General features: G+C 45.6%; 1 protein-coding gene across 2 annotated transcripts in view; it reads right to left on the reverse strand.

Annotated features, from left to right (window-relative positions):
• Window positions 1–14,378: 14,378 nt before the first annotated feature.
• Window positions 14,379–20,397, reverse strand: part of ITGAE (integrin subunit alpha E) — a gene marked incomplete at its 5' end in the record, with an annotated part of 62,662 nt that continues 56,643 nt past the window's right edge. For both annotated transcript variants that reach the window (XM_081890203.1, XM_081890204.1), the window contains 5 exons: window positions 14,379–14,590; window positions 16,174–16,284; window positions 16,694–16,789; window positions 17,926–18,027; window positions 18,568–18,612. In XM_081890203.1, coding sequence (XP_081746329.1) covers window positions 14,534–14,590; window positions 16,174–16,284; window positions 16,694–16,789; window positions 17,926–18,027; window positions 18,568–18,612 — 411 coding nt within the window. In that variant the 3' untranslated portion in view covers window positions 14,379–14,533. The remainder of the gene's footprint in view (window positions 14,591–16,173; window positions 16,285–16,693; window positions 16,790–17,925; window positions 18,028–18,567; window positions 18,613–20,397) is intronic.

Consider the following 20,397-nt stretch of genomic DNA (forward strand, 5'->3'; position numbering starts at 1 on the left):
CTCTCGTGTTCCCCAGGAGTCTTTGGCAGGTTATTAAAACAGAGTGTGGGGAGAGGGAGGTTTGAGGAAGGAAAAGCATCGGCTGATGGCGAAACCACGGGCCCCGGGTCACGGTCAAGATGGAAAATGGGAGATGATGGCAGGAGTGAGAGAATGGGTAAAAAAAACACATTCACAGTCTCAAGCTGGCTGTGAACTAAGCCATGTGAAGTACGAGGTTGCCTCAAAAAATCCACACAAAGGCCACGAGGCTCCCAAATAAAATCCGTCGGTGTTTTCTTTTTCTAGAAAAATAGGTGCTGGTACTCACCATGAAGTTGTTACAGTGAGTGCCACACTTTTTAACAACAAAAAGAGAAGTGCTCGTACTGTGTGCCCTTGAGTACCCCCTGGGGGGGAAAGGTGCACTGAAATCCATAACAGTGGTTTTCAGGAACCCAAGACTAGGGCAAAAGGTTTATTTTCAGCCTACAGCAAGGAATACATTAATAAAAAGAAGATGAATTCCAATCTGACTGTGCCTCGCGCGTCTGAGGAAGGTTACCCATCGTCCCACTCCAGAATCTCTCTCCACTTCGTTCTCAGGAATCGCACTGCTCTGCAATCCTATTTTTGTACTTTCTTTTGAAAAAACCACACTGGAAGGGGGTGAAAAGAGAGCAGAAGTAAGCCATGGGGAATCCTGCTAATGTGTTCCATATTTTTTTTAAGCAACAACAACAGTAGTAGTTTCAATTTTAAAGGCGGAGAATAGTAATATGCGCCTTTCATGTTTGTAAAAGAACATGATGGGAGAGTTCTAATACAAAATCCCACGGGTGGGGGAAGGGGAGACTGTGGCTCTCAGGAGGTTGTGAGACTACAACTCCCATCAGCACCAGGTAGCAGGGCTGATGGTCATGGGATGATGGGAGCCAGAGTCCAGAACCACAGGCTCCTCATCCTTGTATATACATGGGAAGGTGCTTTATACAGAGTCAGGGCACTGACCCACTCAGCTCAAAGTTCTCTAGACCAGCGATAGCCAACATGGTGCTCTTCAGATGCTGCTGAACTACAACTCCCAGCACCCCTGACCCTGTTGGCAGATGGGAGTTAGAGTCCCACAACATCTGGAGGGTACCATGCCGTCTCCCTGCTCAACTGTGCCCAGCTGCTGCCCTCAAAGCCCAAATACTCCCCTCTCTGTCTCCCTTGGTGGCTGAGGATCCTGACCCCCCCCACACCACCACTTAGAAGCCCCCTCTCCCCCAGACAGCATCTTGACAACCCCCCTGCAAAAAATAAATAAATCTGGGGTTGCCCAGCCTTGAAACAGAGTTTTTATGCCCATCCCCAAAGAAGCAGAATGTTCGGCATCAAGCAGAATCAGTGCAACTGGCAAAATCCAAACGCCAGTGTGTTTTTAAAAACGTAGCCTATTCCCCGCAGCTTTTCCAGGTCGTAGGATGAGCCCTGCTAGGCGGGTTCAAAGGTCAGGGGGTTCTGGGCAGCGACACACCAGCCCCCCGACCCCCCACCCTTCCTTGGCTGGGGATCTCACAACTATTAAAGCTGAGCCTCTCCTGTGCATGGGGGAAGGCTCTGGGTTCAATCCCTGACCTCTCCCATTTCAAAGGATCTGGCAACGAAGAGGACCCTTCGCCCTGCCCAAGGCAACCCCAGAGAGCAGCTGCCGCCCAGAGCGGGCAACACTGGGTGTAGGCAGGCCGGTTTTCTGACCTGGTGCAAGTCAGTTTGCGACGTTTCCCTGCATTTCGGTTTTCGAGCTGAGCAGCACAAGCCAGCCAACAATCTGTCAATAGCAAAGCATGATTTCAATCTCAGGGTCGTGGCTTTGAGCCCCACATTGGGCATTGCGTTGCACGGGGTCAGTCTGGATGACCCTCGGGGTCCCTTCCAGCTCTACAATTCCATGATTCTCTGATCAGCAAGAGACATCAGGAAAGGTGATGGAGAAGGACCAGCCTGGTTTTACTGTGCGTGTGTATCAATGACGCAGAATTATTATTATTATTTTAAAAAAAGGAAGAGCTAAGATTCTTTCCTTACCCCACAATGTAGGCCATGATGGAGAGCTGGACCACCCGGTAGAGCACCCCCACTTTCTTGTTCTTGGCGATGACATATTTCTCCGTCTTATAATCGAACAGCGACAGGCACAGAGCTTTCCAGGCCACCTGCCCCATCCTCTCCCGGCTGGCTCAGCATCTGAAGGAGGATAAGGATGGGCAGGGGTGCGGAGGAAGGGGGGAAAATAAAAATAAAATAGACAGGTGGGGAGGAATTAGCCACGCACGTGTTTCTCCTGGAAAGCTGAAACGCCAGCTCCAGTTCAGCTCTGCTGCTGAGCCCTCCTGCGCTTGCTCTGATCTGAATTTTCGGTGGCAAGGGAGAGCTCAGCTGAGCATAGATCTCGCAGCAGCAGCAGCAGCCCTTGCTGGTTGGACAAGGTATGTGGAAGAACCACCTTCCTTCTGCCGCCTGTGATGGAATCTCAAGGCTGAGTCAGAAGGTCCTCGGCCTTTGCAAGCCTGCAATAATAGCTCTGCAGGAGGAGAAAGCCGGCCGCCTTTGCCTTTTCACGACCCAGTTTTTGCAAAAACGGCCCCCTTGTGATGCTCCGCTATTAGGCACATGGCAAAACGTTCCTAGCGTTCATCCAGGTTTGGGGTCCTTAATCTGGAGGGGGTATTAAGCATATTTCTGGCCTCTTTGTTTATGCATTTTTGCTCAGCTTTTTAAGACGGGTGGGATGAATTAGTTCTGCCCTTTGCAGATGCGCTTTTTCCCAGTGTTTTATTGTATGCTGCAAACACATGATGGAAAGCACATTTTGAGTACATTTACCCCTTCCCCCAAATAATCCTGGGAATTGTAGTTTGTTAAGGGTGCTGGGAGTTGTAGCTCGTGTGTGTGTGTGTGTGTGTGTGTGTGTGTGTGTGTAAATTACAGATTCTTTATTGGAAGTGGGTGTGCTTTAAATGCATTTTAATTGTATACTGTGTAGGCAGGCTTGCTTAAGTTTTTATGCTTGGTTTTAATGTTTGTTTCAATTTGTAAGCCCCTCTCACTTTCATTCATGACAAAAATAAATAAAAAAATAAATAAAAATAAATATTTTTAATAATTATAATGCAGGAACTGAAACGCAGCTAACCTTTGAAATTCACCTTTCCTGAATGTTGTGAGTGATGCTGTTCTCCAACCAGTGTTTACGAAAAGGCGTTATTAGGGCAATGCATTCATAAAATAGAATACAAAGCAGTAAATAACATACAATTTATTATAACAGTAGGGAAAGTTGCTTTACCAAAGATGTGTGTGTTATTCAAAACTGCATACAAAAACATGTGTTTATTGGGACAGATTTGCACTAAATGGCTTCCAAATTTCACGAGGATTTAAAAAACAAAAATTCACATGTTGTTGCAAGAACGTGAAGAGTTGAATTCAAGATTCGAAAAATAAAAATCTGAAAGAACCAGAACTTCCAGATCCACCTGTTTCTGCCACATTCACAGCGGTACCTCAGTTCTCGAATGTAATCCGTTCCGGAAGACCGTTCAAGTTCTGAAACGTTCGAAAACCGAGGTGCAAAAGTCTGGCTGCAAATGCAATTGAGAAAACTGGAAAACACGCAGCGTGTCTCTTCCGGCTCTACTTAGAGATGTCGTTGGGGATCGAACCCAGAATCTTCTGCATGCAGGGCTGCTGGTGCTCTCCAACTGAGCCATGGGCCCTCACGGGTTAGATTTCTGAGCCAGAGGCGACCTTATAGCCCACAGTGTAATGATCCTCTCCAAATGATGTTGTACCCAGCAGATTCAGATCGTGTGTGGTCAACACATCCTTCTCTCATCCTCCATCCAGGCAAGCAAGTGGCATTATCAGAGCTGCTTGAGGACACAAAAACAGCCAGGCAAAAACACTCGAGGAGGGTAGGAAGGAAGACCAGTTCTTGCTGCGTCCTGGGAACCTGGTGTTGTAAACAAAAATTGTCCTTTTCCCTTATGGGGTATCCAAGAGCCCATATAGAGTCCTTACGTAGGTTCCCTATTGGTAGGAGAAAATAACAGAGGCCAACCAGAGAATATTGAGAAGCAAAGCAGCTAGTAAGCCTGATCTTTATTGATCTGTTGCAACAGGGTGCTCCCCTCACCCGCAGGAAAGGATGAGGTACCCAGAACAATGGTGCGCAAGGTCTTATAAAGACTTTTGAAATTGCCACCCTGTAGATCAAGACCACCCCCAGAAACATCATGCATACATCACAGAAGGGGTGTAACCCAAGACCACCCCCCAGATACATCATACCTACATCACAGAAAAAGCAGTCTAAAATAGAAAACTGAATGTTGTTTTTCTCCTGTCCTTGTTTATCTCCTGTCTGGCAGGTTACTTGATTGGATTGCCTGAGGAACCTGGTCAGTCTTTTGTAGATAATATTTCCTGGGCCAAGTTCACAGGCTCACACCCTATTCAAACACAGACATACCCTTAAGACAGGATTTGTGAAGGAAAAGACAATGGGGAGGCTTTCCCACTTTGACCTTGCAGAGAAAACATTTGCTCAGTTTAGGAATCAAAATGGCTTCAGGTCGGTCTTCCTGTGCTGATCTATGTACGTGCTCGGTTGGTACACTTATGAACATTGCCATCTATCTAAGACCTCAAAATTCCTATCACACTGGGGAAAGTTCCCAGGGCCAGCTTGAGAGACCTGAAGGGCCACATTTGCCCACCTCTACGTTCAAGGCAGCCCCAAGGCCTGGTCAAAGACACCTTCCGAGTTAATGCTATATTGATGTGCAGCTTTTATTATTGGTCTCCCTGTGCCTATTATGACTGCCATTACTGTTCCCATGAAAATAAATTTTGAAGGCAACAGCTCAGAGTCTCCAGTCGGGGCGGCTGAGCTGAGACGGCAAAGCATTGCAAAAAAGCCTATATAGCAATGTTGACATTGCCCTTATGCCCGCCAGGGAAGTGATTTACTGGAAATGGTGGCGAGGAAAGATAACAGGCTCATCATAATGAAAACGGGACCCTTTCAGCATTGTTTAACACCCTGGCTCTGCTGTTCGCTGGCTCTGCTGTTCGCTGCTCGGAATGAGGCCTTCCTTGTGTACAAAACGGTGAGGTGTCACCCATTTGGCTGATTTATATATTTGAAGAAAATTATGGGATGCCAATGGTCAGGCCGCCGCTGAGCATCGGAAGCATCTGTCTATCTATCCTGTTTTTCAATTTCCAGTTCACTTCAAGAGTGTGACTTATGAGATGGAGATTGCCTTCTTCTTCTTCAGTTGGATTTATCTGACTTGCCTTTCAAATAGTTTATTCTTGGTCTTTCGCAGAGCGGTTTAGGCAATTCTCCAAGACTTCTGCTCCTTAGGCCCCGGTTCCACCATTAGGCAAAGTCAGGCAACCTCCTTAGGCGGCACCAGGGGCTGCTCCTTGCCCACCCACCTCCCAGCTATTCCCCTCTATTGTCTCAACATGGAGCGTTGGGGACACACTGGCACTAGCCAATAGGCGCCTTCCGCAGCAGTCTTTTCAATGGCTCAGATAAACTGTCCGGAAGCTTGGCAGGACTGGTTTATTCTCCCCCCACCTATCAGCCCCCCTAGAGATAATAATAATAATAATAATAATAATAATAATAATAATAATAATAATAATATATTTATACTCCGCCCATCTGGCTGGGCTTCCCCGGCCACTCTGGACAGCTTCCAACAAAATATTAAAATACAGTAATGCATCAAACATTAAAAGCTTCCCTGAACAGGGCTGCCTTCAGATGTCTTCTAAAAATCTGGTAGTTATTGTTCTCTTTGACATCTGGTGTAAGGGCGTTCCACAGGTCGGGTGCCACCACCAAGAAGGCCCTCTGCCTGGTTCCCTGTAACTTGGCTTCTCGCAATGAGGGAACCACCAGAAGGCCCTTGGCGCTGGACGTCAGTATCCGGGTAGAACAATGGGGGTGGAGATGCTCCTTCAGATATACTGGACTGAGGCCGTTTAGGGCTTTTAAGGTGAGCACCAACACTTTGAATTGTGCTCGGAAACGTAGAGAGAGAGAAAATATACGCCATTCCCTCTAATTATCATAATCATAATTATTATTTCATTTCTATGCTGCTTTATATTTTTAAGAAAAACAACACAAAGTGGTGTTGGTTGGCATCCATCTGTATTGGGAAGGTGAAATCAATTCGTTGGAGAGTCACAGCACCTGCTGTGGCTGTAGAGACCGATACAGGAGAGACATGTTTTGTTGCAGCTGGGGCAGGGGAAGGCAGCCAGTTGTGTTGCTGCTGCAGATGCACCATGGCATTCCTTCTCTCTGCGCTCTTCCCAGAGGGCATTCCTCCTCTGGTCACTGCCATGGATGCACAACCCGACTTAAGCCTTGTACAGTGGTACCTTGGTTCCCAGACTTGATCCATTCCAGAAGTCTGTTCCAAAACCAAAGCGTTCTAAAACCAAGGTGTGCTTTCCCATAGAAAGCAATGCAAAACGGATTAATCCATTCCAGACTTTTATAAACAACCCCTGAAACAGCCATTTAATATGCATTTTACTATCTAACGAGACCACTGGTCCATAAAATGAAAGTAATATCAATGTACTGTACTATAAAATAAATAAGATAGTATTGTAGATGATAAAAATTAAAATTATATTTTTTTCTTACATGCACTGATTATAGTCATTGTTTGGATGGTGGGGGGGGGTGGCTTTCATCCATTTCTGCAGTCACACAATCAATCAATCAATCAATCAATCAATCAGTAGCTGAACTGGGTTCCACACAGTCACAAAACAAGTCACAAAATGAAGTTACAAGCCACAGTTAAGTTGTGGGTGAACACATCGGATGACACAGCGATTCTTCAAACAGCTCTTGCTTATTCACAGGCCAGAACAGAACTGAACTGAAGGGTTCAGCCAGCCTGCTTATATTAGAGCTCCACTAGAACGCAACAGTAACCATTTTCTATAACTATCCAATCACTGAGCGTCACTTTCAAGCCTTTATTTGCATATATGGACCTGAGTGAAAACTATCTACAGTATCCCCCTGCTGGCCCAGGGTGAGAACTTCAGTACATAACAACAGTCACAAGTCAGTCCCATAAAACAAATGATGTTTTGTTGCAGCCATGGCAGAGGAAGACTTTTCACAGACAAAAAAAATGAAAAAGCCACACAAAGAAAAATGCAAAAAATAGCAAAAGCTCCAAATATCACCTCTGTGTTGCGTGGCTACTTGGGACTCAACAGCCGACAGACTCAACAGGAAGCCTCTGATTAACAGTGAGGGACTCAATTTACAAATGGAACACACTCAACTGGAAGATGAACATGTTCTGCTTCCAAGGCAAAGTTCACAAACTAAGCTGTTCATAAACTAAGCTGTTCTAAAACCAAGATACCACTGTCAATCTTCAGGCTGTATGTAATGGCATTATTAGGGAACACCTGCCCACATACCCCGGTTTGCAGAATAATAAATAAATACATAAGCCAGGTGGGAAGGGGAAGAGAATGGAGTATCATGAAAAGGGGCAGGAGTGGGTGGCCGGCTGGAACTGTGAACTGCATCGTGCAACTTTTTCATTGCAGGCCCCCCAATTCCAGTGAGGGGGCTCCCACTGCTCTAAGAAATGTTATACCCATCTTTGCCCGGAGATGCATTTTACTACGATATTTCAGCAGTCGACACTTATTGATTTCACGTTACCCAGCCTCCCACCTCTTGTTGGCTGTTATTTACTCCATCTTACGTTGCTTTTCCCTGGAGGTGTGCCAGAGGTTTAATTCATTACATCTTGACAGCTTGTTTTGTTCTGTGTTTATAAGTTCTCCCCAACTCCTTTAGTTAACGATGCCCATCTGTCAAAGGCATTGGAAATAAACAGGAGTCCAGAATGGCTGTGAAAAGGCTAGCAGGGCCCTTCGTGTGTGTGTGTGTGTGTGTGTTCGGGATGTCACAGGCGCAGACCAATACGCACAATTGTAAAACGTTACGCTAAGGATTGCTGTGGAAAGACTGCGGAAAGACGGCCTCGGTCCAGTATACCTGAAGCAGCGTCTCCACCTCCATTGTTCTGCCCGGACACTGAGGTCCAGCGCCAAGGGCCTACTGGCGGTTCCCTCACTGCGAGAAGCCAAGTTACAGGGAACCAGGCAGAGGGCCTTCTCCGTGGTGGCACCCGCCCTTTGGAACGCCCTCCCACCAGATGTCAAAGAGAAGAACAACTACCACACTTTTAGAAGACATCTGAAGGCAGCCCTGTTCAGGGAAGCTTTTAATGTTTGATGCATTACTGTATTTTAATATTTTGTTGGAAGCCGCTCAGAGTGGCTGGGGTATAAATAATAAGTTGTTGTTGTTGTTTCAGGGTTGTGGGCATCGCAAATGCTAGCCAGATGGCACCCTCTGCCGGCTTCCCCCCAGAGTTTAAAGCGCATTTATGAACATGAGATGCATTTATAAAGGCTCATCCTCAGACAGGCCCATGGTTGCCCCTGTTCCCCTGCAGCAGGGGTCCTCATTTGTATGTTTTAAAAAACACCAACCACAGGCCATCGCTTAACAATGATGATGAAGAGGAAGGGCGTTCCATCACGGCCCATTCAACCACTGAATTGATGCCGGACGCTTGCACCCGCCTTCTATTTAAAGCACATGCCCTCCCAAAGAAATACGGGAACTGTAGTTTACCTTGTGCAGCACTACAGTTCCTAGCATCCTTAACAAACGACAATTCCCAGGATCCTTCCCAGAAGTGAGCTTTAAATGGCTAGTGGGGATGCAGACACGGTAAAGAGTTCTGAGTTCGAGACCAGCTGGTCCCAAAATCAAGGCTTGGAATGTAATGCCTCAGTGTTTTGGTACAGACCTAGTAGCCGTTGACCTTCAAAAACTGCATTATTCCCCTCCAACGCCTTGTTTTTGGTCAGAGATGGGGGCACTATGTTCTCCATTCCTGTTTAAGGCCACATCCATATCATGCATTTAGGGCATTCTGGTACCACTTTAAACAGTCATGGATTTTCTGGGAACTGTGCTTTTCTTAAGGGCGCTGAAAATATTATTTCCCGCATAGAGCTACAATTCCCACCGTAGTTTAACAATCAATCCCTCTTCACAGGGAACTCTGGGAATTGTAGCTCTGGGAGGGGACTGGTGAGGTCTCCTAACCGCTCTCAACTCCCAGGATTCTTAGGGGGGAAGCCATGACGGCTTAAAGTGGTATCACAAGCTGAACATGACCTTCGATATTATTCTCATCACCTCAAAACCCCAGCGCCCAAGCTCTGACATTGACTACAAAACCACAGAGTAGAAACCAAAATTGCGTGGAGGAAAACTTCCAGTGTCTCTCTCCCCTCGCTTTTTCTGCACTCCCCTGAAACGGTGTTTTTGCTGACGGCGAGCGTCTTTTTGAGAAGGTCATTTTTCACCTTGATTTGTGTGTCTGCTGCCCGTGGAGAGGCCACGGTTGGCCTGCCATCTCTTTTCTCAAGCATCACCGGCGGCAGTTAATCAGGAAAGAGGTGTGGCTTGGAGAAAGTTTTGAGGGCCATATCAAGAGATCCAGAGGACCACATTTGGGCCCCAGCTCTGAAGGTCCTCCATCTTCTTTTTACTGGAGATTCGTAGAGACACCATTGATCCTTTGCTTGCTGATCTTTCAGACAAGTCTAAACTTAATTCTCTCCTCTTAGGCAAAGATCACAAGACGACCTGATTTGAACTGATTTTATAATGAATTGATTTTGGAATGCTGTGTTATTTCACTGTTGTTAGCCGCTCTGAGCCTGGCTTCGGCTGGGGAGGGCGGGATATAAATAAAATATTATTATTATGTGCCGAGATTTGTAGGCACAGATCATCCTCTAGAATAAAATAGCTTACTAGGGAAATGCTGAAGGTAGCCCAAATCTCAGCTGTACGAGTGTATATATATATATATATATATATATATATCTGTCAATTTTAACTCATGAGCTATTGCTGCAATCTGTTCCAATTGTATTTTTTATCTTTATGAAAGCTGTTTTTATTGTGTTATGTTATGCGAGCTGGTCTTTGACTGTAATAAATTATCTGTCTTACTGGAGATTTGAACCTGGGACCTTAAAGCAGAGGCTTCGCCCACTGAGATATGTCCCAGACTTCAGGGGTCCAGCTGCAGTTTTGCCTATTGAGAAAAGGTAGGGAATAGAGATTGGCTGGCACAGGCAGGCAGCTTGTGTCGGGAGTTCACAGGAGACTTTTGGTTATTTTTAAAGGCTTTGCCCTCTGCAGATGAGCAACACACTGACATGCGCCCATCCCACAGGACTTACAAGACATTTAGTGCAGAGGCTCCCTCGGTGATGCATAGATCTTCCTTGCGAGTGGCTCTCGGTTGCCACTTAGGGATTTAACGGAGCAGAACGGGACACTCTAGATTAATGATACAGAAAGGAATATGCTGGACCAGCAGTCTGGCCCGACTCCCATTTCTCAAATGTGCTCCTACAAATCTCCTTCTTTTGCTGGGCCAGCTGCCAAAGGGCGGTCAGTTTTATGCCGCCCCGACTTGCCAGGGATGATCAGACTGCATATATATATATATATATATATATATATATATATATACGCAGCATGTATGTCTGGCTCAAATATATATGCATTCCTTATGTTTATCTGCTTTGTTTTGACAGGGTCTCCTGCCTGAAATAGGACAGATCCACAGTAGCGAAGGGCCTTGGCTGGAAGAGAGAACCTTGTGTGTGGCTTGTGTGCTTGCCAACAGCATCCTTCTAACTGTGGGGGAACTTTGGCCCTCCAGACGTTGCGGAACCACAACTCCCATCATCCCCAGCAAGCATAGCCAATGGCCCGGAATCATGGGAGTTGTAGTTCAGCAACAGCGGGAGGCCCAAAGGTTCCCCCACACCTGTTCCAACCTCTTATAAGCACAAGAGATTATTTTATTAATTTAGTTCAAGGATGGAGAACCTGTGGCCATCCAGGCCAAATAAATGATGTTGGATTCATTTCTATCAGCTCCAGCCAACAGAGAAAAAGTGAGGGATAATGGAGATTTAGATTTCTTATATTAGACTATTATCTACCTACCTATCTACTCTATCTATCTATCATCTATCTATCTATCTATCTATCTATCTATCATCTATCTATCTATAAAGGTAAAGGGACCCCTGACCATTAGGTCCAGTCATGACCGACTCTGGGGTTGCAGCACTCATCTCGCTTTATTGGCTGAGGGAGCCGGCGTACAGCTTCCGGGTCATGTGGCCAGCATGACTGAGCCGCTTCTGGCGAACCAGAGCAGCACACGGAAACGCCGTTTACCTTCCCGCCGGAGCGGTACCTATTTATCTACTTGCACTTTGACGTGCTTTCGAACTGCTAGGTTGGCAGGAGCAGGGACTGAGCAACAGGAGCTCACCCTGTCGCGGGGATTCGAACCGCCGACCTTCTGATTGGCAAGTCCTAGGCTCTGTGGTTTAACCCACAGCACCACCCACGTCCCTTCTATCTATCTATATCTAGTGTCAAAAGGCCAGGGTACAGAGCAAAAGCTATACAATGAAGGTGTCAGGTGCAATTTTAAGGGTTGTCGGTGCGGCAAACCTTTCGTTAAGCAGACATTCTGATTTTCTGCATCAAACCATCCCCTGAAGAAAGAGCCATCTGTTTAAATGTCCGCAAAGTGTCTTTGAATTGCAGGATTGTTTTGCCTACATAAACCCCCCAGAGAGTCATGTGAAGGATTCCCCAGGCTGTGACTAAATGACAAGGAGGTCTGATGAGAGAAAGAGCAATTGCTGAAAAAATACCAGGTTACGTCTTGCATACGACTTGCACAGGAGACAAGGCCACATCCCCTAGACCTGCTGTGCAAAAGGATAATGGTATCATTTAAAATTTATGGAGGGTTTCTCTCTAAAGTTGGATGGCTCCTGCAGTCAGGCCCTCGGTGCCAAATAGATGAATGCCAGCAAGCCATAACAAACTGGAAACACTGCCAGATGGGTCAAATAGACATGGGGAACACAATGAAGATTTGTGTTGTTTTTTTTAAAAAAGCCATGCGCAGGTGAAAGAGACAGAAACGTAGGACCGTCAATCTTGCCAGGTCCACCTAGTTGTTCTTCTTCTGAAGAAACACAATGCTCAGAAAAGTACAACCAAAATTATCAAAGAGGTGGAACATCTCCGTTATGAAGAAAGGAGAAAGTTTGGAGGGGTTGGGGAGAAGAAACCCCACACAAAACAATGAAATTCTATACTTTTCTTCTCAATAGCAAGCCCCATTGAATTCAGTAGAAATTACTCCCTGATAAGTGTGGAATTGAAGCTTAAATGACTGTGTTGGGATGACATTTGTAATATTAAATATGTTGTAGCCTTATGAGGCTTTGCCCTCGGGTGGGGAAAAAATATTGCACCCGGGAAAGGGAAAATGGGAGTCAACAGACACTCAAGGAATAGTTTCAGAGAAAAAGCTTCTACCATCCATGAACTGGTAGAAGGAGCAAGTGTGATAACTCACAAAAAGCATGCACGGGTTCACAGTCATTTCCACACAGTATATATTCCCCTTCCAGTTCCCTCCCCTTTCTCCTCCTTTTCTGGAGTCCTGCCCCATGAGTTCCCCTGAGCATGAACAGAAAGCTGCTGTCTTGGGACTCTTTTGGACTCTTCCCAGGAAAGGGGAATGAGAGCAGTTCAGCATGTCCAAAGATGTTGCTACTGAATGAGATAAAAGTCAGTTCTCAGGCTTGAGTATTCTTGGAATGACAGAGCCTATTCATTAGCCTTTTTGAAGCTCTCTCCTACCGATAAAAGAATAACATTTTTCCTATGCATCTTGTAAGGAAAGCAGAGAAGAGCAGAGAAAAGCTGTTTTGGATTTTTTTCGAAGACAAAAGGAATTTTGGACAGTTTTGAGGCCTGGGGTGATTATTGAGGGGGGGGTGATTATTGAGGGGGGCCTAGGTGGGGTCACCTGTCCTCACCTCCTTCATTCCCACAAAGAAAGAAGATAGACATTTTTTCTACCTCTCATAAAACACAAGTTTCATATTCAGGGTTAGCCAACGAAACAGATTGGCAGAAGGCAGAGAAAAGTCCAGGAAAAGAAATAATTTTCCAAACCACTTCTAATAAACATAGATAATTTTCTACCCTGAAGAACTGGAGATGTCAGCACCAGCTTGGAAAGTTTTAAAAGGGGCTCAGATGCTTTGCGGAGGGTGGAAGCTCCACGCGTGGCTACTAGTCCTGGTGACTACAAGGACCCTCCAGGTTCAGGAGCAGTCTACCACTGAGTTAGCAGCTGCTGGGGAGAAAGCCAATTGTAGGCAGCTGCTCTGCAACCACTATGAAGAGTTCTGGGGCACTGCAAAGTTAAATTCGCTCCAGTCTTTTAAATAAACAATTGTTCTTCTTTATATGGAATCAATGAGACGTGGGTGGCGCTGTGGTGTAAACCACTGAGCCTAGGGCTTGCCAATCAGAAGGTCGGCGGTTCGAATCACCGCGATGGGGTGAGTTCCCATTGCTCAGTCCCAGCTTCTGCCAACCTAGCAGTTCAAAAGCACATCAAAGTGCAAGTAGATAAATAGGTACTGCTCCAGCAGGAAGGTAAACGGCATTGGTTCTGGTTCACCAGAAGCGGCTCAGTCATGCTGGCCACATGACCCAGAAAAACTGTCTGCGGACAAACGTCAGCTCCCTTGGCCTATAAACCGAGATGAGCGCCACAATCCCAGAGTCGTTTGCGACTTGACTTAACTGTCAGGGGTCCTTTACCTTTTATATGGAATCAAAGACTGGAAAAATCCACAAACAAACACAATATTAGGGCAATACTTTTATTAGGCTGATGAGAAATTCCACAAAAATAGTACGAAAGCTCTCGTGTTCCCCAGGAGTCTTTGGCAGGTTATTAAAACAGAGTGTGGGGAGAGGGAGGTTTGAGGAAGGAAAAGCATCGGCTGATGGCGAAACCACGGGCCCCGGGTCACGGTCAAGATGGAAAATGGGAGATGATGGCAGGAGTGAGAGAATGGGTAAAAAAAACACATTCACAGTCTCAAGCTGGCTGTGAACTAAGCCATGTGAAGTACGAGGTTGCCTCAAAAAATCCACACAAAGGCCACGAGGCTCCCAAATAAAATCCGTCGGTGTTTTCTTTTTCTAGAAAAATAGGTGCTGGTACTCACCATGAAGTTGTTACAGTGAGTGCCACACTTTTTAACAACAAAAAGAGAAGTGCTCGTACTGTGTGCCCTTGAGTACCCCCTGGGGGGGAAAGGTGCACTGAAATCCATAACAGTGGTTTTCAGGAACCCAAGACTAGGGCAAAAGGTTTATTTTCAGCCTACAGCAAGGAATACATTAATAAAAAGAAGATGAATTCCAATCTGACTGTGCCTCGCGCGTCTGAGGAAGGTTACCCATCGTCCCACTCCAGAATCTCTCTCCACTTCGTTCTCAGGAATCGCACTGCTCTGCAATCCTATTTTTGTACTTTCTTTTGAAAAAACCACACTGGAAGGGGGTGAAAAGAGAGCAGAAGTAAGCCATGGGGAATCCTGCTAATGTGTTCCATATTTTTTTTAAGCAACAACAACAGTAGTAGTTTCAATTTTAAAGGCGGAGAATAGTAATATGCGCCTTTCATGTTTGTAAAAGAACATGATGGGAGAGTTCTAATACAAAATCCCACGGGTGGGGGAAGGGGAGACTGTGGCTCTCAGGAGGTTGTGAGACTACAACTCCCATCAGCACCAGGTAGCAGGGCTGATGGTCATGGGATGATGGGAGCCAGAGTCCAGAACCACAGGCTCCTCATCCTTGTATATACATGGGAAGGTGCTTTATACAGAGTCAGGGCACTGACCCACTCAGCTCAAAGTTCTCTAGACCAGCGATAGCCAACATGGTGCTCTTCAGATGCTGCTGAACTACAACTCCCAGCACCCCTGACCCTGTTGGCAGATGGGAGTTAGAGTCCCACAACATCTGGAGGGTACCATGCCGTCTCCCTGCTGATTGGCATTGACCCTCCAATGTTTTAGGCCAATGTCTTACCCAGTCCAGCCTGGAGATGCTGGGGGTTGAACCAGACACCTTCTGCATGCCAAGCAGGTGCTCTAACACTGACCTACAGCCCTTCCCAGGTATAAAACCCTTCTGCGGTGGTCTGTACCAAACCCCCTCGATGCTTGCTCCTGTATACCTGAAGGAGCGTCTCCACCCCCATCGTTCAGCCCGGACACTGAGATCCAGCGCCAAGGGCCTTCTGGCAGTTCCCTCATTGCGAGATGTGAGGTTACAGGGAACCAGGCAGAGGGCCTTCTCGGTAGTGGCACCCGCCCTGTGGAACGCCCTCCCTTCAAATGTGAAAGAAATAAGCAGCTATCTTCTCTTCAGACATCTGAAGGCAGCCCTGTTGTTTTTAACACTTGATTGGAAGCCGCCCAGAGTGGCTGGGGAAATTCACCCAGATGGGCAGGGTATAAATAAATTATTATTATTATTATTATTATTATTATTATTATTATTAAAGTCACCCCCTGGTAGCAGCAACTCAGAGATCAGCATCTTCCCACTGACAACATCCTAAAACAATCTGGACCACCCCCTACCACGAGCACAAGCGCCCCAGCGCCTCTGGGAGAGGTCGGGTCAGCGGCCCAAGTCCTTCTGTATTGCTCCTTGGCTGAGATCTGTGCAAAATCTTTACTGAACCCCTTTAATTAAATCTGCCAGGGCAACCAATGCATTTTACGTCCTTTTACTCCCCTGCGATTAAAATGCCTCTATTGCTCTCAGTGTGGCCAAACGTGCTGCAGCAAGCAAAACCCACCAGGAACCGACCCCAGACATGATGTACCTTTTTCGTCTTTGGAGCTCGTGACATGACTACAAGAGTCTGAAACGTCGGTGCCCATTTTATTTCACTCTGTGCTGCTCTTATTATTTTATCCTGCTGTAGTCATTTGGATAATGCATCCGACACGCTTGTTACTTTGCTTCTTCAACGCTGCTCATCGACCGTGACAGTAAATATCGGATTTGACTTGATCTAGCCTATTTTTAAAACACGGCTCCATGGAAGGAATACTAACCTTATAAAGAACGGCGGTAATTAGCAGCAGCAGCGCCAAGCCGCCCACAGAGCTGCCGATGAGGAAGGGAAGGAAATCAAAGACTTTCTCCTTCAGCAAGATCACCTTGATCTACGGACAAGGGGCAAAACAGAAACAAGGGAAGAGGATGCATTTTGCAGCGGAAGCGATCCTAAGACCTTGAGGCATTCAGGGCTCTGCTACAACCTTAAATGTTACATGTTTAAGTGTTTCCGCTCCCTCATAAACGTGAGTGGACTGCACATTCACAGCTGCCTGGGTGTGTATGTAGGTGTAGAAAAACACAGTGAAAATCCAACCATAAGATAATAAATCATGCTATTAAACTGCTGCTCTTTCGTGACCCCCCACAACCAGTCGCAGAGGGAAGCTGCCCCCCAGATCCCAATGATAGGGCTGGTTCTGATGTGCTAAGGACTGAGAAGATCCCCATTTCTCACTTTCAGTTCACTCTTCCCTGTGGAAAAGGGCCTGAAGTGCCTTTCCTCCCGCCAGTTACCTCTGTTTTGTAATTTTCCGCATTCAGGCCCACGTAAAGGTTCCTGTCGAAAACAATTTCCCCTCGAACCAGCAAGTCAGTCCTGTTTTCTAAGACCTAAAAGGAAGGAACGGAAGAAGCGACAGCAATGTTTACGACACCCAACTGGAATTTCCCCCATCGTTCTGCCTGGATACTGAGGTCCAGCGCCGAAGGCCTTCTGGCAGTTCCCTCCCTGCGAGAAGCAAAGCTACAGGGAACCAGGCAGAGGGCCTTCTCGGTGGTGGCGCCCACCCTGTGGAACGTCCTCCCATTGGATGTCAAAGAGATAAACAACTACCTGACATTTAGAAGACATTTGAAGACAGCCCTGTTCAGGGAAGTTTTTAAAGTGTGACATTTTAATGTATTTTTAATCTTTGTTGGAAGCTGCCCAGAGTGGCTGGGGAACCCAGCCAGATGGGCAGGGTACAAATGATTAATAATAATAATTCCAATAGTTAAATGAGGAAAGCCAGTATCGGCCAGGCGTGGAGAACCTTTAGCCCTTCTGCTGTTTCTTTACATATTTACTGCATTTATATCCTGACTTTCTCCCAAGCTGGGATTCAAGCCCCAGCAAGCATGGCCCATGGCCTGAGATGAAGGGAGCTGCAGCAGTTCAGGGGTCAGAAGTTCCCACACCGGGTGTAGACAAAGATAGATCAAGGATCTGATTCAACACAAAGCAGCTTTCTAAATTTCAAAGTTTCTCCATGGTGCAGAGAGGGGACTATTAAGGCTACGCGGACCAGATTCTAGCTTCTTGGGTCAAATTTGTAAGGAGGACAGGGCCACCTACCTGTTGATCACCTGACGCCATAATTACATCAAGGGACTGGGCACTTTGAAATCCCAAAGTCGGGACGTCAAAGCACTTGAGGATGTCAAAGCACTCACCAGTTTTTTCCCCAGGCTTCACAATTGCGCTCCCTGCAGAGAACTCATGCAGTCGGTCTAGTAGGCTTTGGGCTGAACCGCCAAAGCCTGTTTTCTCTTGCCAAAGCACAACCAGGAGGGCACTTTGAGGCTCCCAGTCATGCCTGACATCACATATGATGCTGGCTGTGGGGTTTAGAGGGGAACAGCCTCACTGGTCCATTCTGGACCTCTGTCAGGCCAAGTTTGGCCCAACGGCCAGACATTCGTCACCCCTGATCTAATCAGTGGTGGAACTTTGCCCCTGGAAAAGAATCTCACCCTGCAACATATACCTGTAAGGAATTGGCTAAAGGTAGCTCTGCCGTCACAACCACGTCCTCCTTCTCTGATGTGATGGCACAACTCACGAGCTGGTATCCAACTCCCTCGCTGTCCTGACAGAGAAAGAGGCACAGTTGTATTTCAAAACAGAGCGGAAGAGAGACAATAATTGTGCACAATGCGACTCCACCTTCACTGAAGGATCTGTTTTAGAGAATCCTGGATTCACAAACTCTATTTCCAATGTCAATACTTTGTGTAAACTCTGTCTGGAACTGTGTGAAAACAAGCTGTTACTCAGGAATATGACACTCTGGTTTGCCTGACTCCACCTAGTTTGTGATGTAACCCTGACACTTATCCCAGATGACCCTGCAGAAGGGGAGGTCCTCCTCCATGCCAAAATGCAAACATTTAAGAGGAGTTGTTTTTACTTAGTTCTGGGTCCTTCACCTCCTGACAAACAGGGAGTGGGACTCTGTTGCAACAGATAATTTAAAAATCAGCTTTCCTGTTTAATTTCTCTGTCTCCCCCCCTCCACCCCACCAACCTTTGTACTGTATGGATTTCTTGTAAGCTGCCTTCTTGAGAGGCAAAAGGGCAGGAGTATGATCAGCAAACATGCTTCCTTCCTCCACAGCCCTATTTTTACCTTTGAGTCTGTGCGTCCAAGGTCCGTTTTGCACACAGTGGTATTCTGATGAAAGAGGAGAAAAAAATGAATGAAACAGGGTTGTGTCCATTGTTGGTCATACTCAGAGTAAGCAACACGGAAATGAATGGGCATGGTCTAATTTCAGCACTAATTTTAGAACACTTAATTTGATACAACTCATAGCACTTAGGCCATGTACACAATACACCTTTAAACACATTCCTTATCTAAAATAATTCTGGGAACTGAAGTTTGTTAAGAGCTGCTGTGAATTGCAACTCTGTGAAGGGTAATCCTTTGAGGGAAACAATGTTTGAGTGTGCTTTATATGTATAGAGTGTGTGCAGTATTAAAGTCGTACAGATTTCTGATCATATACTGTTGCCTCTTTTAAAATAATAACATTGGCTTGTACCCAATGATACTCCTACTCAGAGAAGACCCACTGAAATTAAAGGACTTAAGGTAGAACCTGTTGCTGCATCAGTGAGAGCCTGGTGCCAGCATCCTATTTTCACACTGGTATTGAAAGGCATACTGAATCTGCAAACCCTCCAACATCTCCCCAATGAAAATAGGGATGCCCCATTCCATAATGATAATTTTACTATTTATACCCCACACATCTGACTGGGTTGCTCCAGCCACTCTGGGCAGCTTCCAACATATATAAAAACACAATAAAAACATAATAAAAACATTTAACATTAAAAAAAAACTTCCCTATACAGGATTGCCTTCAGACAGATTGGGGATCGGGTAACTCCATACCCTCCAATGAAAACAGGGACATCCTAAGGAAAAGGGGGATCAGAAACCAGAACAGCTTCTCTAAATCAGGGATGCCCCTGGAACATAGGGATAGTTGGTCTGAATCTGACAGTGGAGGTGGGCATCATAGCATGTGGCCAACTGAAAGCCTGATCCGCCATGAATTTGTCTTAATCCTCAAAGGGCCCATAGATAGGAACGCAAGCCCTCTCCACCAAAAAGCATTTTAAAAAAGTGTTTTATTGCTACCCTGTAGTCCAGAATTCTTATGCCCCTGTTACAAGTCTAGGGCTGATTCTAGCAGTACCTCTTGCCAGTAATAATAAATTGGGGACAACAAATAATAATAATAATAATAATAATAATAATAATAATAATAATAATAATAATAATAATTATTTAGTATTTATACCCCGCCCATCTGGCTGGGCCTCCCCAGCCACTCTGGGCGGCTTCCATAAAAACCAAAAATACAGTAAAATCACACGTTAAAAACTTCCCTGAACAGGGCTGCCTTAAGATGTCTTCTGAATGTCAGGTAGTTGTTTATTGCTTTGACATCTGCTGGAAGGGCGTTCTTACAAAAATACAATCAATTTGGATGGGGGGGAGAAGGCAGTTTACAAAACAGACCAAGGAGGTCAAACAGAACAAGAACAAACAATTTGGCAAACATAGAATAAATTTAGCATTACAAAAAAAAAACCACAACAATCACCAACAACACATATTGACTTAAATACGTTTGTACAGAGGAGAAATAAAGTTAGCAGATGGTAAAAGTTCCACCTGCTGGTGCTCGTCTTACTGTACACCAGGGACCTCGGCAGCCTGGCTTTAATTACTTGGTTAATTACATGTTTATTTGAACAGTACAGTGATAAAACAGCTGATACAATGCTCAACCACATAGTTTATGGTGAGCTCTGGGGAGGCAGCTAATGAGAAATTTTATTTCTAATTACTAGCAATTTTCTAATGTATCATTTCAAAGGGCATTAATTAAATAATTAATAATAATAATAATAATAATAATAATAATAATAATAATAATAA

This window comes from Podarcis melisellensis, assembly GCF_964234715.1.
Source record: "Podarcis melisellensis genome assembly, chromosome: 15".
Lineage (NCBI taxonomy): Eukaryota > Metazoa > Chordata > Lepidosauria > Squamata > Lacertidae > Podarcis > Podarcis melisellensis.